We start from the raw sequence: 26,695 nt of genomic DNA on the forward strand, positions 1-26,695 counted from the left end.
TTTTTTTCTCACGTTCCATTTTGATTCTCGTTATTCGCTGCCGTTGAAGTTTCATCTCTCCCTTCGTTCATTTGTGATTAAAATTTGAGTTCCTACTCCGCGTTTTCGTTTGGTTTCGCGTTTGAGCGATGATCGCTGGCTGTGATGACGATTTTGCCGTTTCTTCTTTTATCGTTCCGTGGTGAAGCGTGGAATGCTCGCATCGGGCAACACCGATCAGCCGTTATGACGATTCCTGTTACATTAACTCTATTCCAATTGCAATGTGTTGCACGCGAGATTCCACGCGTGCTGTCACGGTGTTTCGGTGTTGAGATGCCTAATCCGCGTGTAGCGTGTGACGTTACGACCCTGGCCGAAAAAGGGGTTCACTGGCTGTGATGACGATTTTCTACCACGACAAGTAACAGCACAGCGAGCAAAACTAAAATCGGTGCAAAAACAAACGCCATCTGTGTGAGAAGGCGTCGTGACACCACCACCCCCACCCGCACCCCACGTTATAGACAGACGGACAGATCTAAGGCAGTCATAATCTGGAGTTTATTTCCCCACTGACTAAAGCCCATTTCGCTCTAAGAAGCTCTTTGTCAAGGGTGACTCGGCCGGCAGACAAAATCACAGATTTAGAAGAAAGAGAAAAACACACACGCACACGCAGTAGCAGCTTTTAAGTTTACGTGTCTAAATAAGCACACGGCAAATTGGCGTCGAGCTTGCACAGAACACGCGGTGCGTCGCATGCAGCATCGAGGGAAACGCGATGCGAGCTGCAAATGCGTCCTTGTGTTCCCAGATCTGGGCTTCAAACGCGTCGCTCCGCGGCGCTGATGCTGGCTGAGGTTATGGGAGGGGGGTTGGTGGGTGGGTGGGTTGGTGGGGGGTTAGTGGGTGGATGGGTGGATGGGGGGTTGGTGGGTGGGTGGGGGGTTGGTGGGTGGGTGGGGGATTGGTGGCTGGGCGGGGAGTTGGTGGGTGGGTGGATGGGGGGTTGGTGGGTGGGTAAGTGAGTGGGGGATTGTTGGCTGGGTGGGGAGTTGGTGGGTGGGTGGGTGGGGGGTTGGTGGGTGGGTGGGTGGGTGGGGGGTTGGTGGGTGGGTGGGTACGTGAGTGGGGGGTTGGTGGGTGGGGCGTTGGTGGGTGGGTGGGTGGGGGGTTGGTGGGTGGGTGGGTACGTGAGTGGGGGGTTGGTGGGTGGGGCGTTGGTGGGTGGGTGGGTGAGTGGGGGGTTGGTGGGTGGGTGGATGGGGGGTTGGTGGGTTGGTGGGTGGGTTGGGGGTTGGTTGGATAGGTGAGGGTGGGGTGGGTGGATGGGGGTTGGTGGGTGGGTGGGGGTTGGTGGGTGGGGCGTTGGTGGGTGGGTGGGGGGTTGGTGGCTGGGTGGGGGGTTGGTGGGTGGCTGGGTGGAGGGTTGGTGGCTGGGTGGGGGGTTGGTTGGTGGGTGGGTGGGTAGGGAGTTGAGGGGGTGGCGGCGGTGGGTAGGGGGCTGTTGAAGATGAAGGCGTGGAGGGTGGTGGTGGTGGTGGGGGGCTCGTGATGGTGGTGGGGGGAGGTGGTAGTGTGTGTGTGGGGGTGGCACGGCCTGTGGGCCGATAATGTAGCCGCGCACACGATCTGCCACCCGCCCACGCACCAGCACGCGGTGGGAATGCGACTTCGACATTAACTACAACAGTCGCCAGTAGCCGTGCACTGGAAAGACAACGACCCCCCGCCCCCGCCCCGTGCGTGCTTACATAATAGATCTGATGAGCGGTGGCGCATTGGTGAGCGCACTGCTCTACGAACCCGACGACTCGAGTTCGATTCTTGCTCACTGCCAACATGGGTGACGAATCAATTTTAGCACGTAGTAGGCTTTCGCGACCAATATTATTCATAATATAGGTTTTTGGGTGAGATTGCGTTATTTATAAATGTGTCGTAACCCTCCACCACCCGACACGGGTCGATGAAGCTGATTGTAATTATCAGCGAAACGTCGTGCTACTCAAATTTTAAAATGCTGTTGATTCTCTCTTCAGCACACCGGTGGGCTAAAGAAGTCAATTAATTTGTCACTTTGAAAAACGTGACACATTTTTTTACTGTTTGGCCGTGTCGGGTGGTGGAGAGTCACGACACATTTATGAATAACGCGATCTGACCCAAAAACCTATATTATGAATCGGTGACGAATATATCTGAACCGGTACTGGGCGACTCCTAGGTCGATGCAGCCTTAAATGAGTATCTGCTTCGGGGTGTAGAACGTTGTTCCGGCCACCCACCCCCTCGTGTGCCATACACGGAGACACACAGGGACATGGAAGACACACACACACTGATATATCTACAGAGAGAGAGACACAGAGACACATGCAGACGTCACCACGACGCTTGTGCCAGGTTATGTACACCTTGCAGAGACACATACAAAGACACATACAGAGACACATACACGGAGACACACAGGGACATGGAAGACACACACACACACACACTGATATATCTACAGAGAGAGAGACACAGAGACACATGCAGACGTCACCACGACGCTTGTGCCAGGTTATGTACACCTTGCAGAGACACATACAAAGACACATACAGAGACACATACACGGAGACACACAGGGAGATGGAAGACACACACACACACACTGATATATCTACAGAGAGAGACACAGAGACACATGCAGACGTCACCACGACGCTTGTGCCAGGTTATGTGCACCGTGCAGAGACACATACAGAGACACATACAGAGACACATACACGGAGACACACAGGCACATGGAAGACACACACACACACACTGATATATCTACAGAGAGAGACACAGAGACACATGCAGACGTCACCACGACGCTTGTACCAGCTTATGTGCACCTTGCAGAGACACACACAGACACACACACACCTATACATATGCAGAGAGACACACACAGACACAGATTCACATACACTACTCGCACCTGTCCCAACAGTCTATTGAAGGCTCTGAGTGGGATTGATATTTTGTAAATAAACACAACCGAAGCGTATGTACACACGGTAACGCATACGCAATGTGTACGGGTATTATAGACATGCGTACACAACAGCAGGCGTCAATCGCCACTAAGTGCTGATTCACAGCGGCGCTCGTGCCAGGCTAGGTGCACTTTGCATCTACGTGAAGTGTGGAAGGCTCGCTCCTGACGGGTCACGGGACAGACCCAGGTGCCACGGGTTGACTGGTCGAGATGACTGGACGATGCACCAGCTGTACATCAACTTCGATGCGCTTTAACCGCCCGGCGCCTCCGCTCGTTGTTGTGAGCGTCGCTCCTCCCCCCTCCGTTGTTTGTTGTTGTTGTTGGAGGGCGCCTGCCTCCCCAACTGCCCAGTGGCGTATTTAATGAACAGCGCTTGACAAGATACACAGATTTACATCGCCGCTCGGGGGATGGAAACGTGGCGAAAACACCGAGAATCAAACCTGAAAATCTCGCGAGAATGAACAGAACGGCAGCGAGAAAAGCTCTCGACAAGTAAAACAACCTCAGGCAAACAATCCCATTGAACAACCAACGGAGCAATGCATCGCAGGAGGGAAAACGCAGACACGGCTCTTGAGAGATTGAGAGAGAGAGAGAGAGACCTTGACTCAGGACCTAACACGGCAGCCAGTGTTGAAGACACAAACACAACTCCCGAGCCTCCACTACGTAAACAAAGGTAAACAAAATCGCGTGCGACTCAACAAGAGGTGAAAGTGACGATGCTCGTGGGTGTTTACGCAGCAGGTCCTCGTTTAACGCGGTAGATGCGTTCCTGAAAAGTGGCGGCACCAAGCGGAGAACGCGTCCAGCGGAAAAACATTCCCCCCCCCGTAAATAATGTAGCGATAGCGGCTGTAGCTGGATACGATGCACTGCTACGCAACACGCAGTGAGCTGGCGGGACTAATAGCCGAGGTTAGAGCCGTCGCGTCACAGCATCGAGGGAAAGAAGATCGAATGGCCGTCGACACAAAGGCATTGGGTCTCTGTGTGTCTATGTTGTGTGTGTCGCTCTCTGCTTGTGTGTCTGTCTGTGTGTCTCCGTGTCTGTGTTTCGTCTCTCTCTCGAATTTAGTTTTACCTGATGACGGTTGCTTGTGTTGCAATCGAAACGTCGTACTCTATTATTATTTAATTTATTTTCTTTCTACGTGACTTTACCGAAAAACCCAAAGAGTTATTCCTACAGTCACGAAAGCTTCAAATCAAGTTTGAACTGTCGTACACGTCAGAGGTCGCAATCGGGTACCCGATACCCGTACCCTACCCGATACCCGGCTACCCGTACCCGGCCGGGTACGGGTACCCGTTTGCGACCCTGGTGCGGCCGGGTACGGGTACGGGTAGACCGTGAGTCACTGGTGAGTCACCGTTTGTCACTCATTTCCCAACGTCTTGTCTCTTCTCACAATAAAAGTTCCTAGAATCCACCCACCCGCGCCTGCAACATGACTTCATCCCAGAGGTCGCAATCGGGTACCCGTACCCTACCCGTACCCCGCCGGGTACGGGTAGGGTACGGGTACGGCCGGGTACGGGTACCCATTTGCGACCCTGGTGCGGCCGTGTACGGGTAACAGTAAGGAATCAAACCCCGCTTGCGACCTCTGGTACACGTTGGGGATGTAGCAGGGGGGTGCGGAGCCCGACACAAACCCCACCGCGTGGGCCCCCTGACACCGTCAAACTAACCGGAACTTTCATCTGACACCATGACGTCGAGCCCGCTCTTCCCCCCCCCCCAAGCGAGGGGCCCGGGGCGGTCGCTCCGATTAGACGTGTACCCTATGGTGTTGTAAGCGCGCTGGTGCCAGCTGTGGTCTCGTGGGTTATTATCTCCGGATTCTCCGATTTCCTCCCGCACTCATTTAGCATTGGCCGCGAAACACCTTGATACACAGAGAAGCGGCAGAGCTCGGGAAGGCATTTGGCACCGGCTTATTGCCTGCATGGCCGCTGCTGGCTTCGTAAGTATGTATGCTGAACTTCTTTCGCGCCGCACGTAGCCAACCTGTAGTTCCTCCTCGCGCCTCTGAGTCGTCCTCTCTCTCTCTCTGAGTCGTCCGATGTCTCTCTCTGTGTCGTCCTCTCTCATTTTCTAAGTCATCCTCTCTCTCTGAGTCGTCCTCTCTCTTTCTGAATCGTCCTCTCTTTCTCTCTGAGTCGTCCTCTCTCTCTCTGAGTCGTCCTCTCTCTCTGAGTTGTCCTCTCTCTCTCTGAGTCGTCCTCTCTCATTTTCTAAGTCATCCTCTCTCTCTCTGAGTCGTCCTCTCTCTTTCTGAATCGTCCTCTCTCTCTCTGAGTCGTCCTCTCTCTCTCTGAGTCGTCCTCTCTCTCTGAGTTGTCCTCTCTCTCTCTCTCTCTGAGTCGTCCTCTCTCTCTGAGTTGTCCTCTCTCTCTCTGAGTCGTCCTCTCTCTCTCTGAGTCGTCCTCTCTCTCTGAGTTGTCCTCTCTCTCTCTCTGAGTCGTCCTCTCTCTCTCTGAGTTGTCCTCTCTCTCTCTCTGAGTCGTCCTCTCTCTCTCTGAGTCGTCCTCTCTCTCACTGAGCCGTCCTCTCTCTCTGAGTCGTCCTCTCTCTCTGAGTCGTCCTCTCTCTCTCTGAGTCGTCCTTTCTATCTCTCTGAGTCGTCCTCTCTCTCTCTGAGTCGTCCTCTCTCTCTCTGAGTCGTCCTCTCTCTCTCTGAGTCGTCCTCTCTCTCTGAGTCGTCCTCTCTCTCTGAGTTGTCCTCTCTCTCTCTCTCTGAGTCGTCCTCTCTCTCTGAGTTGTCCTCTCTCTCTCTCTGAGTTGTCCTCTCTCTCTGAGTCGTCCTCTCTCTCTGAGTTGTCCTCTCTCTCTCTGAGTCGTCTTCTCTCTCTGAGTTGTCCTCTCTCTCTCTCTCTGAGTCGTCCTCTCTCTCTCTGAGTCGTCCTCTCTCTCACTGAGCCGTCCTCTCTCTCTGAGTCGTCCTCTCTCTCTCTCTCTGAGTCGTCCTCTCTCTCTCTAACTCATGCCCTCTCTCTGATTCGTCCTCTCTCTGAGTCGTCCTCTCTCTCTCGGAGTCGTCCTCTCTCTCTCTCTCTGTCTACGAGAGCGAGGAATGGATAGGGTGCTTAACAAGTCGACTTTATTATTATGATTGTTGTTCAGGTCATTGGCAAGAGCACTTCAAATCGTCAGCCCTTCATACCCTGCCATATCTAACCAAACGTTTGTGGGGCCTTTAAAGAGAGGGGAAAAAATCAATTTATTAGACGACATTTCAGGTAATGACCCTTCTCCATTACTCACAAAGGGATTCGGGTTGATCTGGTCACGTGGTGCTGCCCCCCCCCCCCCCCTCGTGTACTGCGTCGGCCTTCATAGGTGCTCACTAACAGCACTTGCCCCTACAGTCTCTTGAGGCTATAGCAAGGGGGGAGAGGGGGTGGAATGTTTATCTTTGTATGCGAAAGAGAGAGCGAGATGGCAGCTATTGGGTAAGCGGTCGTTTAGTGCCCTCGAGCTGTCTGTGTGTGTCTGTGTGTGTGTCTGTGTGTCTGTGTGTGTGTATCTGTGTGTGTGTCTGAGTGTGTGTCTGTGTGTCTGTGTCTGTCTGTGTGTCTGTGTGTGTGTGTCTATGTGTGTGTGTCTGTGTGTGTGTGTGTCTGTCTGTGTGTCTGTGTGTGTGTGTGTCTGTATGTGTCTGTGTCTGTGTGTGTCTGTGTGTGTGTCTGTGTGTCTGTGTGTGTGTATCTGTGTGTGTGTCTGAGTGTGTGTCTGTGTGTCTGTGTCTGTCTGTGTGTCTGTGTGTGTGTGTCTATGTGTGTGTGTCTGTGTGTGTGTGTCTGTCTGTGTGTCTGTGTGTGTGTGTCTGTATGTGTCTGTGTCTGTGTGTGTCTGTGTGTGTGTCTGTGTGTGTGTCTGTGTATGTGTGTGTCTGTGTGTGTTTGTGTGTCTGTGTGTGTGTCTGTGTATGTGTGTGTCTGTGTGTGTTTGTGTGTCTGTGTGTGTGACTGTGTGTACGTGTGTGTGTCTGTGTGTGTGTCTGTGTGTGTGTGTGCGTGTCTGTGTGTAACTGCTACGGCTGCGTCCCGCGTAACGGACGAGAGAGAGAAGGCAACTCGCCATCATCTCCTCACCACCCCCACCACCCCCGTGCCTCTCCGCACACACCCGGGCCTCTCTTCATGGGCGAGGGTCCCCGGCACGGGTCGCTCGCGGGCGGTGCGTGAGCGGTGGACGAACGGGCGGACGAGGCCGTGAGTGATCGTCCTCATTACGCCCGCCTTGTGGAGGCGTTTTGAGCCGTGGACGGTTTAATAGGCGGGACTCTGATTTATGAAAGCCTTCTGCGGGGGGGGGGGGGGGCACGAATTTCGCTCGAGGGAAAAATAACGGTGATCGAATTTTTTTTCGTGTTTTTTCATTTTGATTCTCCGATTTCCATCGCCGCCGCAGCCGCCGGCGGTGGTGGTGGTGGTGGCGGTGGCGGTGGCGGTGGTGGTGGCGGTGGTGGTGGTGGTGGCGGTGGCGGTGGTGGTGGTGGTGGCGGTGGTGGTGGTGGTGGTGGCGGCGGTGGTGGCGGTGGTGTTGGCGGTCGTGGTGGCGGTGGTGGTGGCGGTGGTGGTGGCGGTGGCGGCGGTGGTGGTGGTGATGGTGGTGGTGGCGGTGGTGGTGGCGGTGGTGGTGGCGGTGGTGGTGGTGGTGATGGTGATGGTGGTGGTGGCGGCGGTGGTGGTGGTGGTGGTGGTGGTTGTGGTGGTGATGGTGGTGGTGGTGATGGTGGTGGTGGCGGTGGTGATGGTGGTGGTGGTGGCGGTGGTGGTGGCGGTGGTGGTGGTAGTGATGGTGGCGGTGGTGGTGGTGGCGGTGGTGGTGGCGGTGGTGGTGGCGGTGGTGGTGGTGGTGATGGTGGTGGCGGTGGTGGTAGTGATGGTGGTGGTGGTAGTGATGGTGGTGGTGGTAGTGATGGTGGTGGTGGTGATGGTGGTGGTGGTGGTGATGGTGGTGGTGGTGATGGTGGTGGTGATGGTGGTGGTGGTGATGGTGGTGGTGGTGGTGATGGTGGTGGTGGTGGTGGTGGTGATGGTGGTGGTGGTGGTGGTGATGGTGGTGGTGGTGGTGATGGTGGTGGTGGTGGTGATGGTGGCGGTGGTGGTGGTGATGGTGGTGGTGGTGGTGATGGTGGTGGTGGTGGTGGTGATGGTGGTGGTGGGAACGCGGCGGCACTGCCCGTCGCCTCGTCGCGATCGTCGCCATCCCCGTCGTCATCGCCGTCGTCACGATCAACGTCGTCATCATCGTCGCAATCACCGTTGTCATCAGAATCACCATCATCATCACAATCATCGTCACAATCACTATGCTTGTCACGATCATCGTCATCGTCACAATCACCATCGTCGTCACATTCATCTTCGTCATCGTCATAATCACCATCGTCGTTATCACAATCATCGTCACAATCACTGTCGTCACAATCATCGTCACAATAATCGTCATTGTCAAAATCACTGCCATCGTCACAATCGTCATCGTCACAATCACCATTGTCGTCGTCGCCACAATCGTCGTCATCGTCGTCATCATAGGAGCATTGCGAATAGGCCGAGCCAGGCCAATTTTAAGCGAATGCTGTAACAATATCAGCACCACATTCCCCCCACCCCACCCTCTAAGCTTTGCCTGTCTTCTGTATATTAAGATGACATGGCCAATTTGGTTGAGTTGTTTCTGCCACAAGCCTGTCGAACAAAAAACCCACGCGTGCGAGGGGGAAACACTCTATCCCGTACAGACGGAACAGGTGCGACACCCGTATGTTTGCTGTGCAGAGCCACGGAGTACGGCCCCTCATCGACCGCCTACCCGCAGTACCGGAGTGTTACATGGGCGCGCGTAGTCAGCGAGTGAGTACGCGTGCGTGGCCAGCCGCAGCACACGTGCTGTTCCAATCCACTGCTGGATTAGCGCCCTCCGCACACGGCAGCAATACTCCGACGATGATTGGCAGCGCGGGCTTCGAAGGCAGAGAACGGCCAACACCGGTAACGATTATCTGAACCGGTCCTGGGCCTCCCCTAGGTCGACTCAACCTAACGCGGTGTGTAAACATCGCCACGTGGGAGACAAAGGCGGCCGGGCGTGGTGTTGGCCACCCTCCCCCCTCGTGTGCTGTGCCGGCCTTCATAGGTGCTCGCTAACAGCACTTGTCCCTACAGTCTGTCAAGGCTACACGGGGGATCTTTGTATTTTGTATGTATGCGAGTGGGGAGCGGCAGTGTAGCGGTTAGCACGCTGCGCTACAAACCTGGCGACCCGAGTTCGATTCCCGCTCACGGCCACCAACACCAGTGACGATTATTCGAACCGGTCCTGGGCCTCCCCTAGGTCGACTCAACCTAACGCGGTGTGTAAACATCGCCACGCGGGAGACAAAGGCGGACGGGGTGGTGCTGGCCACCCACCCCCCCTCTCTCGTGTGCCGTGCAGACCTCGATAGGCGCTCCTCGCGAACAGCACTTGGCTCCAAAAAATATGTGTCTGTGACAGGGGAGGGAGGGGGGGGTTCGGCAAGTCAACTAACGAGAAGAAACAACCACTTTTGTTAGAATTTGCTTTGAACAACAACAGCAACACAAATGATAATTGGTTTTTTACCCTTTTGTCTGGCAACAAAACTGACACCTTTTTTTACAAGGAGTCATGTTTGCATAGACCACAATACATGCAGTCATAATGCAAACAAAAAACACAACTCTGATAATGATATGCAATGTCCTTGAAGTTGATTGGTCCACACCCGAGACAGCTTTCCTTAGAGCCTAGTCCTCACATGGTGTTGGACCAGATGACGCCAAAAGGCGCACAACTCAAAGACAATGCACCATCAGAGTATGAGAGCTCGGGGTAAGCATTTACACTATTGGAACCTCATTTGCCATTAAAAAATATGATAATTAGTGTTTTAACCTTTTATCTGGCAACAAAACTGACACCTTTTTTACAAATCCCTCCCAATGTTTCAAGAAGCCGCAATGCAGCGCGTGGCGATGGTGGAAACGAGACCGCGGTGGGTCCTTAATTAAAAACAAGAATTTAACGTCACCGAAGCAGTCCCCTTGAAGAGACGCGCGTGGCTCATGAGGCCCGAGTTCGCCGACCCCGGGGATCTATGCCAACAACCTGTTTCGCGAATGAGTTATTTGTCAAGCGTCTGTCTGTCTGTCTGCCTGTCTGTCTGTCTGTCTCGCTGACTGTGTGTCTGTCTGTATGTCTTCCTGTCTATCTGCCTGTCTGTCTGTCTGCCTGTCTGTCTGTCTGTCTGCCTGTCTGCCTGTCTGCCTGTCTGTCTGCCTGTCTGCCTGTCTCTCTGTCTGCCTGTCTGCCTGTCTGCCTGTCTGTCTGCCTGCCTGCCTGCCTGCCTGCCTGCCTGTCTGTCTGTCTGTCTGCCTGCCTGCCTGCCTGTCTGTCTGTCTGTCTGTCTGCCTGTCTGCCTGTCTGTCTGTCTGCCTGTCTGCCTGTCTGCCTGTCTGTCTGCCTGTTTGTCTGTCTGCCTGTCTCTCTGCCTGGCTGCCTGTCTGTCTGTCTGTCTGCCTGTCTGCCTGTCTCTCTGTCTGCCTGTCTGCCTGTCTGTCTGCCTGGCTGTCTGTCTGTCTGTCTGCCTGTCTGTCTGTCTGCCTGTCTCTCTGTCTGCCTGTCTGCCTGTCTGTCTGCCTGTCTGCCTGCCGGCCTGTCTGCCTGTCTGTCTGTCTCTCTGCCTGGCTGTCTGCCTGTCTGTCTCTCTGTCTGCATGTCTGTCTCTCTGCCTGCCTGTCTGTCTCTCTGTCTGCCTGTCTGTCTGTCTGCCTGTCTGTCTGTCTGCCTGTCTGTCTGTCTGTCCCGCGCGGCCAATGTAAGGGCAGTTCCAGAATCGACGTGAAGAGTCGTCGTCTTCTCACGCGCAAAGGGCCTTGAACGAGTTGGCTCCTGAATGTCATCGCCACCCATCTGCCCAAGTCAAGTTTTATTCTCCGCTTTGCAAACTTCGAGCCGCCGATTCGGGTCTACTTTTCATTACGATTCCACTAAAAGCCGGACTGTGTTGGGCCATGCGAGATGGAGCTTTTGTTGACGGCACGCTCTGCGATTGTGAAATTATGTTCACCAGGTCCATTCGTGAATCTGAGTCGGTTCCACTTTCATTAAATCGCGTCTTAAAAGTCACCAGTTTTCTTATTTTTTTAATCCTGTATATTAAGTTCACTTGCTTGCTTGCTTGCGCGCTTACGACCGTGCAAATCTTTCGGTCGTTTTTTAACCCACTTCCCGTGATCCAATCGAGCTGACGTTTTGCACACAGACTCGTTGTGCGTGACAATTTATTTTCGTGAATAAAATTTTTCCAAAATTTTCCACTTTTTAGGAAAAAAAAATGTCATATTTAATTACAAATACCAATGTGATAAAAATGAAACTCTTACTCAAGAAAAACAGAAATGAATAATAAAATAAAACCGATGCCACGCATATAAAGGATTTAGAGTGAAAAACTTTGTTTTTACGGGTTAATTTTTTATACAACGGGCATCTCCATAACTTAACAAGTTTGCTTGAGACCTTGTCAGAATCGGAATATTCATTTGCACCGGTGCAACCCGATGAGCTACAAAGCTCTTAATCACAAACGTCCCTTGCGCGGATTGCCACATGGAAAACCGAGTTTAATTATGATGATTATTCTACTTCTTCTTCTTCTTGGGAGTGAAATTAATTTCACAGAGACGTTGGCTACGCCCGAGGAATTGCATCGCTGGGTGTATTTGCCCCTTCGTCTCGGCAATAATAAAAACTGCGCGCACACCATGCAATGTACCGACAATGTTTTATCGTGAAAATTCCGTACAAAATTGCTCGCGAAATGGTAATCATTTTTGAAGATTGCATCTGTAAACTTAGTTGATCCTGTTGGGTAACTCCTCCTTATGCCCGTTAGGCCGACGTTAGATTAACGTTGGGCCAACGTTGGGCCAACGTTGGCTCAACGTTTTTTATTTTACTGGAAAGCCACACTCGGGATTTTAACCACAGGTTTGCACTCAGATGTGTGTGTGCGTGTGTGCGTGTGTGTGTGAGTGTGTGTGTGTGCGTGTACGTGTGTGTGTGTGCGTGTGTGTGTGAGTGTGTGTGTGCGTGTGTGAGTGTGTGCGTGTGTGTGTGTGCGTGTGTGTGAGTGTGCGTGTGTGCGTGTGTGTGTGCGTGTGTGTGTGTGTGCGTGTGTGTGTGCGCGTGTGTGTGCGTGTGCGCGTGTGTGTGCGTATGCGCGTGTGTGTACGTGTGCGCGTGTGTGCATGTGTCAGTGTGCATGTGTGTACATGTGTGTGCGTGTGTGTGCGCGTGTGCGTGTGTGTGCGTGTGTGTGCGTGTGCATGTGTGGGCATGTGCGTGCGCGTGTGTGTGTGTGTGTAGGTGCTCGCTAACAGCACTTGCCCCGACAGTCTTTTAAGGCTATACGGGGGATCTTTGTGTGTGCTTGTGTGTGCGTGTGTGTGCGTGTGTGCGCGTGCGTGCGTGCTACGCTACGGGCAGCCGTTAGGAATGTGACATTTGTTGTTGTTGCTGTTTTAAGCTGTGGCGACACGGTCATTATGAACCTCCGAAGCACTTAGTCACTTGTTTGTTCACGGTTTGGTCGTAGTAGTGGGGGGAGGGGGTGTTGAGAAGGTTTGTAAGGGGAGGGAAGGGCTCTATCAAAGCTCCCAGTTATCACTTCTCGCACACACACAGAGTAACAGCCTCACTACAGCGTGCGCTGCGAGTGATAGGTGATTGTAGGGATTATTATGTGCGCGCGCGCGCGTCGCAAGCTTTAACAACGCGTTGCCTTTGCTAATGAGGCAATGAGCATCGTTAGAGCTTATCCAAGTCTGTCTTGTGGGTGAGTAGGTGATTGAGTGAGCGATTGGGTCAGTGAGCGGGTCAGTGATCGGGCTTTTTGCCAGTGCAGCTCCCGAGCGACGTGTAACGTTCTGCTAATAAGACAATCAAGTTGTGAGCTATATTTAAGTCCGTCTTGAAATCTCGCCTCTTTCAACTGACCCTTACCTCCCGCCTAGTTCCGGCTTTTGACCCTGGTTCGGAGCGAGTGGGTGAGTGAGTTGGTGAGTGGGTGAGTGAGCGAGCGAGCGAGCGGGTGGGTGGGTGAGTTGGTGAGTGGGTGAGTCAGCGAGCGGGTGAGTTGGTGAGTTGGTGAGTGGGTGAGTGAGCGAGCGAGCGAACGGGTGGGTGGGTGAGTTGGTGAGTGGGTGAGTGAGCGAGCTAGCGGGTGGGTGGGTAAGTTGGTGAGTGGGTGAGTGAGCGAGCTAGCGGGTGGGTGAGTTGGTGAGTGGGTGAGTGAGCGAGCTAGCGGGTGGGTGGATGAGTTGGTGAGTGGGTGAGTCAGCGAGCAGGTGGGTTGGTGAGTGGGTGAGTGAGCGAGCGAGCGGTTGGGTGGGTGGGTGAGTTGATGAGTGGGTGAGTGAGCGAGCGAGCGGGTGGGTGAGTTGGTGAGTGGGTGAGTGAGCGAGCGAGCGAGCGGGTGGTGGGTGCGTGAGTGGATTATTGGGATTACAATAATTGGGATTACACGCGCAGGGGTGGCTGATACTGCACGTGGCTGCCTGCAATTCAGCACTGCGTGTGGAGGCGGCGGCAGCAGCAGCAGAGAAGGGTTGGTGGGTCACACACAGATCTTGCGAAACTCCCTTCCCGTGTACGTCGAATAGGAGCCGTGCCCCTGGCTTCACCACGAGAAAGCCGACGTGTTTAACAGAAGGCGACACAGAAAACAATGTGGACTCCACCTGTTCGGCCATTATGGGATAGAGCGTTTCCCCCTCGCACGCTGCGGATTTCTCCCACACGTAAACACGGATTAATTGACCGATCACGCCTTCATATATCGAGGAGCGCAAAGCTTGGGCGACGTGGCGTGGCCGCAGCTGCTGCCTCCTCCCCTCTCCCCTTCCTCTCTCTCTACGATAGTTGGCGAATACCGTGCACGATACAGGTTAAAATGACAATGTTTAATCATCGTCGTCGTCATCATCGTCGTCACCCCAACTCTGACTGCGATAAACCAGGCAGCACCTTCCTGCAAAAAACAGTCTCGAGACTTGGTGAGGATGTTGCGTAGCTAAACAAGCGGGAAACGAACACTCGCAAAGTAAAAACAATCATCCGGTATGTGTAGCAGAGCGTGTGTGTGTGACGTGTCGGGAGCGGTGGCGCAGCGGTTATCGCGCTGCACTTTGAACCCGGTGACCCATGTTCGATTCCCGCTCACGGCCAACCAACGCCAGTGACGATTATCTGAACCGATCCTGGGCCTCCCCTAGATCGACTCAGCGGTGTGTAAACTTTGCCACTGGGGAGACAAAGGCGGCCGGGCGTGGTGCCGGCCACCCATCCCCTCGTGTACCGTGCCGGCCTTCGTAGGTGCTGCTCACTAAGAGCACTTGCCCGAAAACGTCTGCTAAGGCTACACGGGGGATCTTTGTCTTATTTGCCTGTGTGACTAGATTTGTTAAAACTTTATTGACACCCGGCACAAGATTATCTGGTTGCATCTCATAATTCGGACAACTCAGTGACGCGAACAGGCGTTTACAATTCACTCCGTTATCTCCCCTCCCACCCCCCACCGCTCTCTCTCTCTCTGTCCTCCATCTCACTCCCTCTCCCCGTGCCTCCTCTCTCCCGGCATTGCCCCCTGAGTTGCGGCATGAATCTTTCATCCAAGTTGTTGAATCTCAAAATGTCGAGATGGTGTTTGAGACGTTTTTGCCATTTTCTGCTCGTGACAGGAGTCACAAGCAAACTGTCCAATGTCCAAACTATTCCCAAAACTGTCTCATTATCTAAACAATTCGAGCTTCCTCAAACTCCACAAACTGTCTCACGCACCAAACTACTCACACTCACCCAATCACTCACTAACCCAGCCACTCACGCACCAAATCAATCGCTCAGCCACCCACTCACTCACCCAATTACCCACTCACTCATTCACTCGCCTATTCACCCTCTCACGCACTCACCCACCCATCCATCCACCCAATCGCCCATCCACTCATCCAATCACCCACCCATCCATCCACCCACCCACCCATCCACCCACCCATCCATCCACCCACCCACCCATCCACCCACCCATCCACCCCCGACCCATCCACTCACCCACCCATCCACCCATCCATCCATCCACCCACCCATCCACCCAATCACCCACCCAACCTTCTCCACGCTGCCCTGTCCCATCTCTCTTTCACACCACATCGCCCCCCTCCCCCCACCTCTTCTTCTGCCTTCCTCTTGATCTCTCTTTTTCCACTTTTCTTCTGCCTCACGTAATGTTCATGTCGTCTCTCAGCATGACCGAACCACGCCAGAGCCTTTTCTCTCTCTCCCTCTCATCTCCTCTGTGATCTCTACCACCTCGAGTCTTTCTCTCGCTTCTTCATTTCTCACCGCCTGTGTCCTTCCTTGTCAAACCCAACATCCACCGCAACATCCTCATCTCTGTGACTGCCATGGCTGGGTCCTCCCTCTGTCTCGTGCCCCAGCACCACTCGGCCCCACACAACAGCACCTACAGTCTGTTACAGGCTACACGGGGGATCTTTGTCACCCTGACATGCACATCGTGCTGAGGATCACTGGGCCATTTGTGTTGGTGTGTGATGACGCTTCTGCTCTTGACCCGGTGAGATCGTGGTAGTGGTGGTCGTGGTGGTGGTGGTAGTGGTGATGGTGGTAGTGGTGGTGGTGGTCGTCGAAGTGGTGGTCGTGGTGGTGGTCGTGGTGGTGGTGGTAGTGGTGATGGTGGTGGTGATGGTGGTAGGGGTGGTGGTCGTCGTGGTGTTGGTCGTGGTGGTGGTCGTGGTGGTAGTGGTGGTCGTGGTGGTGGTCGTGGTCGTGGTGGTGGTCGTGGTGGTAGTGGTGGTGGTGGTCGTGGTGGTGGTGATCGTGGTGGTGATCGTGGTAGTGGTGGTAGTGATGGTGGTGGTAGTCGTGGTGGTCGTGGTGGTGGTCGTGGTGGTCGTGGTGGTGGTAGTGGTGGTGGTCGTGGTGGTGGTGATCGTGGTGGTGGTAGTGGTGGTAGTGGTGGTGGTCGTGGTGGTGGTGGTGATCGTGGTGGTGATCGTGATGGTAGTGGTGGTGGTGGTCGTGGTAGTTTAGTGGTAGTGGTGGTAGTGGTGGTGGTGGTGGTGGTCGTGGTGGTTGTGGTGGTGGTGGTGGTCGTGGTGGTGGTGGTCGTGGTGGTGGTGGTTGTGGTGGTGGTGGTGGTGGTGGTGGTTGTGGTGGTGGTGGTCGTGGTGGTGGTGGTCGTGGTGGTGGTGGTGGTAGTGGTGGTGGTGGTCGTGGTGGTGGTCGTGGTGGTAGTGGTGGTGGTTGTGGTGGTGGTAGTTTTGGTGGTCGTGGTGGTGGTCGTGGTGGTCGTGGTGGTGGTGGTAGTGGTGGTAGTGGTGGTAGTGGTGGTCGTGGTGGTGATCGTGGTAGTGGTGGTGGTGGTGGTCGTGGTTGTGGTGGTGGTCGTGGTGGTGGTGGTGGTCGTGGTGGTCGTGGTAGTGGTTGTTGCGCCTGCTGTTGTTGTGCTACTTGTGATTGCTGGTGCTGGTGTAGCTGCTGCTGCTGTTGTTGGTGGTGGAGTTGTTGTTTTTGTTGTTGCTGCTGCTGTTATGCGTGTTGCTGTATCACCGCTGTTGTTGCCATGGTTACTGCGTAGCTGTTGCCGTGGTTACTGCTGTTGGTGATATCGCTTTGCTTGTTGTCACTATCGCCGTTGTCACCGTTCGCATTGCTAAATTATTGTTGTTGTCGCTGCCGTTGTTGTTGGCTGTGTTTGTTGTTGTTATTATTGCTCTGGCTGCTGTCGTTGTCGTTGTTGTTGTTCAATGCTGCCACCCTCACGGCTCGGATGATGGAAGCCGCTTCGAGTAGGAGCAGGGATGACTGAGTGACCCGGTTGCCATGGCTACCGAGCAGCAATCACCGGCGTTCCTCCGATCATCGTTACAGGCAATTAGCGAGCTGCTCGAAGCGCGTCAACACCAGCAGCAGCACAACCACCCCAATCACCCACCCACCATTACCACCCACCATCACCACCCACCATCACCACCCACCACCAACACCCACCACCAGCAGCAGAACCACCCCAATCACCCACCCACCATCACCACCCACCATCACCACCCACCATTACCACCCACCCACCATCTCATTCAATCACCCACCCACCATCACCACTCACCACCAACACCACCACCAGCAGAACCACCCCAATCACCCACCATCACCACCCACCCACCATCACCACCCACCCACCATCACCACCCACCCACCAACACCACCAGCAGCAGCAGAACCACCCCAATCACCCACCCACCACTCACCATCACCACCCACCACCAACACCCACCCACCATCACCACCCACCCACCCACCATCACCACCCACCACTACCATCACCCACCATCACCACCCACCATCACCACCCACCCACCACCACCACCCACCATCACCACCACCAACACCACCACCAGCAGAACCACCCCAATCACCCACCCACCATCACCACCCACCACCAACACCCACCCACCATCACCACCCACCCACCATCACCACCCACCCACCACCAACACCCACCCACCATCACCACCCACCATCACCACCCACCCACCACCCACCCACCATCACCACCCACCATCACCACCCACCATCACCACCCACCCACCATCACCACCCACCCACCATCACCACCCACCATCACCACCCACCCACCATCCACCCACCATCACCACCCACCATCACCACCACCCACCCACCATCACCATCCACCATCACCACCCACCAACACCACCACCCACCCACCATCACCATCCACCCACCACCCACCCACCATCACCACCCACCATCACCACCCACCACCAACACCCACCCACCATCACCACCCACCATCACCACCCACCCACCACCACCACCCACCCACCATCTCCACCCACCATCACCACCCACCCACCATCACCACCCACCATCTCCACCCACAATCACCACCCACCCACCACCAACACCCACCCACCTACCATCCCCACCCACCATCACCACCCACCACCACCACCCACCAACACCACCATGTGCAGAACCACCCCAATCACCCACCCACCATCACCATCCACCCACCATCACCACCCACCCACCAACACCACCCACCCACCATCACCACCCACCACCACCACCTGCAGAACCACCCCAAACACCCACCCACCATCACCACCCACTCACCATCACCACCCACCATCACCACCCACCCACCATCACCACCCACCCACCATCACCACCCACCATCACCACTACCTCCAGAACCACCCCACCCACCACCATCACGACCCCCCCCCCACCCATCACCATCACATCACCTGCAGAACCACCCCACCCATCATCCCACCCATCACCATCACGATGACTGCTCACGGCCGGGCTGCCCGTGCTTCGTGAGCGTTCGTGCGATGCAAGCCGCACGAACGACGCGTCCTGTAAAACTTACGCAATGAAATGCACTCCTTTGGTGGAAACTTTAACTCGTTCAGTCACTCATTAGCCGGTGCATCCACTCGCTCACTCACTGGGGCAAGGCCGATGAAAGGTTTGCGAAGGCCCGAGGCAAAATTTCAGATGAGCCCCCCCCCCCACCCCCCTACAGCCCCCCCCCCCCCCCCAGAACTCCCCACGGCCGTTTCTGAAGCCCTCTTGGATCTTAGTCCTGGGGCAAATTACACCATCTGTCCCTCCCCCCACCGCCTCGCCCATCACTAGCTAGCCCCCCCCGCCCCCCTTCTACTATTACCTTGCACCAGAGGTCGCAAACGGGTTTTGATTCCTTACCCGTACCCGGCCACACCAGGGTCGCAAATGGGTACCCGTACCCGGCTGGGTACGGGTAACCGTTCCCTACCCGTACCCTACCCGAAATGAGTGACAAACAGTTACTCACCAGTGACTCACGGCCTACCCGTACCCGTACCCGGCCGCACCAGGGTCGCAAACGGGTACCCGTACCCGTAATCTGGCCGGGTACGGGTAGCCGGGTATCGGGTAGGGTATGGGTATCGGGTACCCGGTTGCGACCTCTGCCTTGCACTCAGTCACACGTGAACTTGCTCCGTCGCTCACCCACCTACGCTCGCTCACACTCGCTCATCCACGACTCACTCGCCCATTCGACCATGCACGGGCTCAGCCGCTCACCCGTTCACTCAACCAGTCACCCATCCACCCTCTCACGTACCTACTCATCCATTCACCCACCCACCCGCCCGCCCGCACCAGATTATTCACCCACCCACTCACTCGAGCACGCGAGTGTTGTTTTGTTTAACCAAGGTGAACCCTCAAGAGGCCAGGACAAGGTCTCATTTGCAAGAGTGTCAATGGGTCAGAACATTTTTTTTATATAAATAACAACGTAGAAAAAAAAACACTTTCTCAACCCAACCATCCACTCGCTCACCCATTCATTAAGTCACGAACTCACTCACTCACCCACTCATTCATTCACTCACTCACTAATTCACCCACGTACCCACCCGCTTACCCATTCATTCATCAACTAACTCACCCAGCTGCCTACGCGCACACCCATTCATTCACAAACTCATCCACAAACTCATCCACATACCCACTCGCTCACCCATTAATCAATTCACCAACTACCCACTTGCTCACCCATTCGTGCATGAACTAACTCACCCAGCTCCCTACTCGCTCACCTTTTCATTCACTAACTCATCCACCAGTACGCTACTCAATTCACCAACCTACCCACTTGCTCACCAATCAATACATTAATTCACTAACTCACCCAGCTCCCCACTCGCTCACCATTCATGCATGAACTAACTCAGCCAGCTGCCTGCTTGCTCACTCTTTAATTCACTGACATCCACCAACCCTCTCGCTCGCCCACTACACTGGTCGACAGCCAAAATGCTTCCGAAAAAAATGTAGTCCAACTTTACTAATTCTGGGTCACTGAGAATGCAAATTATGCTTAAAATTGTTGATTGTGTCTAGTTTTCAAGATATTCAGTATACACCACCCTTAACTTGGGAATGGTGGGAGGATAAGTGAGTTATAAGGGGAAGGGATCTCAATTTAAACCAGAAATGACTGAAATACATCTTTGACTGGAGCTATGAATAAATCTATGACTGGGTTTGGACAGTACTTGCTGTTTGAGCAAAACAATGAATGATGCAATCTGAACCTGGTATTGCGTCATACATGATATGAATTGCATCATGTTATTCCTAGAAGTCATGGATGATGCAATCATAACTAGGCTTACATCCCTCTGCTGAACAAATTCCACTATATCAGCTCTATAAATCATAGTGTTTTGCTCTATTCTTTGTCAGTGTTTAATTTTTGCAAAGGGACACATTTCCGTTTAGCCAAAATGAACAGAGATGCCTCGCACTTGTGTGAACAAAGCAGATGACTTCTGCGATGTTTGTGGTGAAGTGACATTTGCATCACAAAAGCGCAGTATAACCACTATGGTTACGAAAGGCTATCAACTTTATTTTGGCTGCAAAACTGGAGATCAGGACAAGATGTGGGCCCCACACATATGCTGCAACACTTGTGCAACAAATCTTCGCCGCCAGTGGTTGAACAGAAAAAGGAAATCTATGCCTTTTGCAGTGCCAATGATTTGGAGAGAGCCAATAGATGGTATCATCAGCAATTGTTACTTCTGCATGGCGCCTCCAGTTGGGAAAGGTGTGTCAAAGAAGTGGACTGTGCATTATCCAAACATTCCATCAGCTATACACCCTGTACCCCACGGAGAAAGACTGCCAGTTCCTGATGCACCAGAATCATTCTCACTCGAGTCAAACGAAGAAGAGGATGAAACGTCTGGTCCTGGACCATCAAGGTCACATGACCCAGATTTTCTGCCATCCTCCTACTCAGAACCGCACCTCATAACAGAAGGTGAACTGCAAGACCTTGTCACGGATTTGGAACTACCCAAGAGTAAGGCAGAGCTGTTGGGCTGCAGACTGCAGCAGTGAAATCTCCTGGCAGGTGATGTGAGGGTTTCCATGTTCCGTGACCGTCAAAAGGATCTTGTCCCATTCCTCTTCATGTAAGGTGATCTTGTAGCCTGCAACAACATCGATGGTGTGATGGCAACCCTCAACATCGTTCATGATCCAGATGAGTGGAGACTGTTCATTGATTCATCGAAGATGAGTCTTAAAGCTGTTTTGCTGCATAATAGCAATTTTTGCCATCAATTCCAGTTGGTCATGCAGTCCATATGAAGGAAACCTATATATGACAACATGAAAGATTGTGAGGGGCATGAACTATGACCAACATCAGTGGCAGCTTTGTGGCGATGTGAAGGTTGTTGCTCTCTTGATTGGTCTGCAGACTGGAAACACAAAGTACCGCTGTTTTATCTGCGAATGGGATAGTCGTGCGAGAGATTCCCACGACATCAAGATAGATTGGCCACTCCGATAGTCAGTGGAGCTTGGGGGGGGGGGAAGTGTTCAGCATATTCTTAGGTTTTTTCGGTGTTCAACATCCACCACTTGTTGAATCAAGGAAGATTTTGTTACCACCCTTACACATGAAGCTGGGTCTGATGAAGAACTCTGTCAAAGCCATGGACAAAACACAATCAGCTTTCAAGTAACCTCCGTGGAAAATGTCCAAGGTTAAGTGAAGCTAAGATAAAGGAAGGTGCCCTCAGATTGGTGAACTTCTTCGAGATGATGTATTTGACGGCGCACTCTGCGTGGCATGGAAAAGGCGGCATGGAAAGCCTTCCAGTTAGTGGCAACACATTTTTTCGGAAACAACAAGGCAGACAACTACAGGGAGTTGGTGTGAAACCTGCTCAAGGCATACAAAAGCCTTGGTTGCAACACGTCACTAAAGATTTAAAAAAATTGCACTCTCATCGAGATTTCTTCCCATCGAACTGCAGAGCAGCGAGCGACCAGCGTGGCGAGCGATGTCACCAGGACATTGCGACGATGAAAAAACGCTCTCAAAGCAAATGGAGCCCATCAATGCTTGCAGACTATTGCTGGACATTCGCGATTTGAAGCTTTCGTGACTGCAAGGATTCATGTCACGTAGGTAAAAAATAAAAAATATAAAAAAAATATTTTACTTTTATTAATTTTAATTAATTTTTTTTTTTTACCTACGTGACTTTACCAAAAAAACCTAAGAGTATAATTAAACATGACGCCCATGGGCACTTCGTGAAGAAGTGCATTGTGGGTACAGCTTGTCTGAGGTCACCATCAAGCAAATGTCCTCGACAGGTGTGGCAGCAGTTTCTATTGGAGGCCGCGGTAGTGAAATGTTGACTACCTCGCCTGGTATGCAAGATGTCGTGGGTTCGATCCCAGCGCTCACGCGTGTTGTATATTAAGAGTTCGCGTGTCCCACTCTCTCCGCTTTTTTCCCTCCACGTTTTTAAACACGCGTTTAGAGTAATTTGACTGCTATAAAAACGCTCTCAGGGCAAATGGAGCCCATCAATGCTTGCATACTATTGCTGGACATTCTAGATTTGAAGCGTTCGTGAATGCAAGGATTCATACTCTTAGTTTTTTTTCGATAAAGTCACGTAGGTAAAAAATAAATAATAAAAATAATAGAAATGATAATAGAAATAAAATAATAAATCACGACGTTTCGAAGGCAACACAAGTCTCCGTCATCAGGTGGGACCGTCACAGCCAGATTTACTGTATCAAGTGAGGCAAAAATCCAAGACACAAGCTCTTATATACAAGTTAAGGGGTGAGGGGGGGGGGCTTATCTGGTAGCCAATGAATGGAACGGGTTGGGCGGTGGGCGGGGCTAAAAGAACAATAGGTGCACTTGGGGTTGTAAGCGGTGTTGGCTGACAATCCAAATACAATAAAGGCAGTACTGTTAAACGCTGGGGATGTCAACACTCGGTAAAGTATAAAAAAAACCTGTCAAATAAGATGGTACAAATATGCGTAGTTAAATCTTTTTTACATGTCTAAATTTCGATTTAAAGCTTTCGTGACTGCAGGGATTCATCTTCTTGGTTCTTTCGGTAAAGTCACGTAGAAGGGAAGTAATAAAATAATAAAAATAAAAACATAATAAAATAATTCTCACGCTGTCGCCTCGACAGACCTGGTTTCACCTGAGGACGGCTGCTTGCGTTGTGGCCGAAACGTCGTGAGAATTATTTTATTATGTTTTATTTTTATTATTTTATTACTTCTCTTTTTTTACATGGTTAATACCATCTTTACAATGATTACTCAGTTTGTACCCATCATCACGGTTGTAGTTATGTCTGTGTTTGTATATCTAAGACTATTGCTGGACAGTGGCACGAGATGCTCCACTTGATGAATACAAGAGACAAGCCAAAAAGCGCCGAGTAGGCACTGAATAAGGACTGGGACTATGTACTTAAATATACGTTATAAGAAATATATATTTTTGTTTCATAATAAAAAAAATGTAACCCTTTTGCTGATTTTTAAATCCTTTATATTAAGTTCGCATGCTTGCTTGCTTGCTTGCGTGCTTGCTTGCTTACGACCGTGCAAATCTTTCGGTCGTTTTTTAACCCACTTCGCGTGATCCAATCGAGCTGACATTTTCCACACAGACTCGTTGTGCCAGACAATTAATGCTCGTCAAAAAAAATTCCCAAAATGTTACACTTTTTAGGCAAAAAAAAATATTTTACATATATTCAAATAAAACTCATTCATCGCTTTGGCTGAACGTCAGAGTGTAAGAGTCCAGAGCGTAACCCCTCCACAGGCCGTGGCGGAGTAGCGCAGTTGGTAGCGCCCTCGCTTCCCATGCCAAAGGTCGCGGGATCGATCCCCGCGTCCTCCACAGGCGAAATTATTTCTAAATCCTTTATATGAAGTTCGCTGCCACGCATATAAAGGATTTATAGTGAAAAACTTTGTTTTTACGGGTTAATTTTTTACAGTGTTACATGAACGGGACAGATGACATATTATCATTTAAAGTAAACATAAACACGCGAAAAGACCCAGGTTTAGAATTTATGAGTAAAACTCGATCATCTACACAATCTACATAGACGTAAAATGTCAAAACTTAATTAACTTGGGAACAGCATCCAATCATTAGTTTTAATTGTCAAATTTCAATTCAGCACATCAAAATCCACAACAAACAGCACATTTAATCTGTGAAGCAGACAACGTCTAAATCAATTGTAGAGCAGTGTTATTTAATTAACTCGCTAACTCGCCCAACTACCCACTCGCTCACCCATTAATTAATTCACTAACTCACTCAGCTACTCACACCCTATCACTAACCTACTCAATAACTCACCCACTCACCGCTACACCCAAAGGAAATATCCCCGTTCAGCCTCAACAGGTTGTTGGGGCAAGCGCTGTTAGCGAGTAGCACCTATGAAGGCCGGCACGGCACACGAGGGGGTAAGGGCCGTCCATAAATGACGTCACGCGATTTTGGACGATTTTTTACCCCCCCCCCCCCCGCGTCACACGGCGTCACAAAAAGTCAGGACCCCCCCCCCTCAAATATGACGTCACAAAGCTCTGCCCCCCCCAAAATCGCTTTAAACTATTGTCATTGTAGTGCGTATTTAATGTGGCGCCGCACTCTGATGTTGTAGGAGAAAACATTTATTATAAGTCTATTTAATTAAGTAGAACGTGTTGTCTATATTTATTGAAAGTCGCGCATTTTGATGTGACGTCACATTTCTCAAACCCCTCGTCACACAACGTCACAATGTCTGACCCCCCCCCAGGTGCGTGACGTCATTTATGGACGGCCCCTAAGTGGACAACACCGCACCCGGCCGCCTTTGTCTCCCCAGTGGCCATGTTTTGCACACCGCACCACATACCCATTTGAGGCTGAGTCGACCTAAGGGGGAGGCCCAGGATCGGTTCAGATAATCGTCACCGGTGTTGGCCGTGAGCGGGGAATCCAATTCGTGGGGTTCGTAGCGCAGCGCGTTAACCACCACACTACCGCTCCACACACACTCAGTCACACACAAAGATCCCCCGTATAGCCTTAACAGACTGTAGGGGCAAGTGCTGTTAGCGAGCACCTGAAGGCCGGCACAGGCACGCGAGGGGGTGGGTGGCCAGCACCACGCCCGACCGCCTTTGTCTCCCTAGTGGCGATGTTTACACACCGCACCAGGTACTCATTTAAGGCTGAGTCGACCTAGGGGAGGCCCAGGACCGGTTCAGATAAACGTCACTGGTGTTAGCCGTGAGCGGGAATCGAACCCGGGTCGCCAGGTTCATAGCGCAGCGCGCTAACCGCTACACTACCGCTCCCCCGCTCAGTCACACACACACTCAGTCACACACACACACTCAGTCACACACACACACTCAGTCACACACACAGACACTCAGTCACACACACAGACACTCAGTCACACACACAGACACACTCACTCAGTCACACTCACACACACTCAGTCACACACACACACAGACACTCAGTCACACACACACACACACACTCAGTCACACACACAGACACTCAGTCACACACACAGACACACTCACTCAGTCACACTCACACACACTCAGTCACACACACACACAGACACTCAGTCACACACACACACACTCAGTCACACACACACACAGACACTCAGTCACACACACACTCAGTCACACACACACACAGACACTCAGTCACACACACACACTCAGTCACACACACACACTCAGTCACACACACACTCAGTCACACACACTCTCAGTCACACACACACACACTCAGTCACACACACACTCAGTCACACACACACACATTACATTAACTGTGCCCAAGCAGTGATTACGCGTTCCCTATTGAGACTCAATCCCGGTTTTGTCGTTTCTCCAGTTTTAATTGAGTTCAGTTAAGAGGCGAGCTCTATGGGGGGGGGGTGGATGGGGGGGCGTGTAGAGGACGCAGTGAGAGGGGGGGGTGGTAGGGGATATGAGGGGGGGTGAGAGTGCCAGACATTTGTTTAAGAATTCCGCGGAGGAACCGAGGGAGGATGGAGCAGTGAATGAAGTGTGGCTGGCTGCTCGTATTTTGATCTCGTCATCTGCCCGACCTATATCGGCTTAATTAGTAGCATTAATTATAAATGATGAAGATAATCGATGATAAATCATCATCATCATCAATCACCCGGCCAATCAGTTGATCGTAATGCTCACCATTTGACCAGTTAGGACTTTATCAGCACCACCACCACCACCATTATCATCGTAATTTGCATAGCCAATTTATCACAATAATCAGTCTTATTCAGACCAATCAACGATACACCATCATCACCATCATGCAGTGAATCGCTATGCCTTTGTCTTCCTACCAGTGATAATGTCATCGTCGTCATCATCATCATGTGTGACATACTGCGACAAAACCCGACAACGCGCAGTGGGAATGTGCACGCAGAATCCTGGTCTACAGAAGCCTTCAACACTCTCACACCAAAGACAAAGATACTCCCCCCCAACCCCCCCCAACCCCCCCCCCCCAACCCCCCACCCCCCCCAACCCCCCACCACCCCCACCCCAATTGTCGCTCGCTTGGAGCACCGATTGAAGGTCGGCACGGCACACGAT

The 26,695-nt window shown here is 52.3% G+C and overlaps 1 protein-coding gene across 1 annotated transcript in view; it reads right to left on the minus strand.

Annotated features, from left to right (window-relative positions):
- The window catches only part of LOC133346104 (mucin-19-like), a 103,247-nt gene extending 87,709 nt beyond the window's left edge, over positions 1-15,538 (minus strand). Inside the window, exons 1-2 of the mRNA XM_061557497.1 lie at positions 15,294-15,538; positions 9,293-9,525 (exon numbers count right to left, since the gene is read on the minus strand). Coding sequence (XP_061413481.1) covers positions 9,293-9,403 — 111 coding nt within the window. The 5' untranslated portion in view covers positions 9,404-9,525; positions 15,294-15,538. The remainder of the gene's footprint in view (positions 1-9,292; positions 9,526-15,293) is intronic.
- Positions 15,539-26,695: the final 11,157 nt, after the last annotated feature.

This window comes from Lethenteron reissneri, chromosome 3 (genome assembly GCF_015708825.2).
Source record: "Lethenteron reissneri isolate LAM-NWPU_2019-01 chromosome 3, ASM1570882v1, whole genome shotgun sequence".
Lineage (NCBI taxonomy): Eukaryota > Metazoa > Chordata > Hyperoartia > Petromyzontiformes > Petromyzontidae > Lethenteron > Lethenteron reissneri.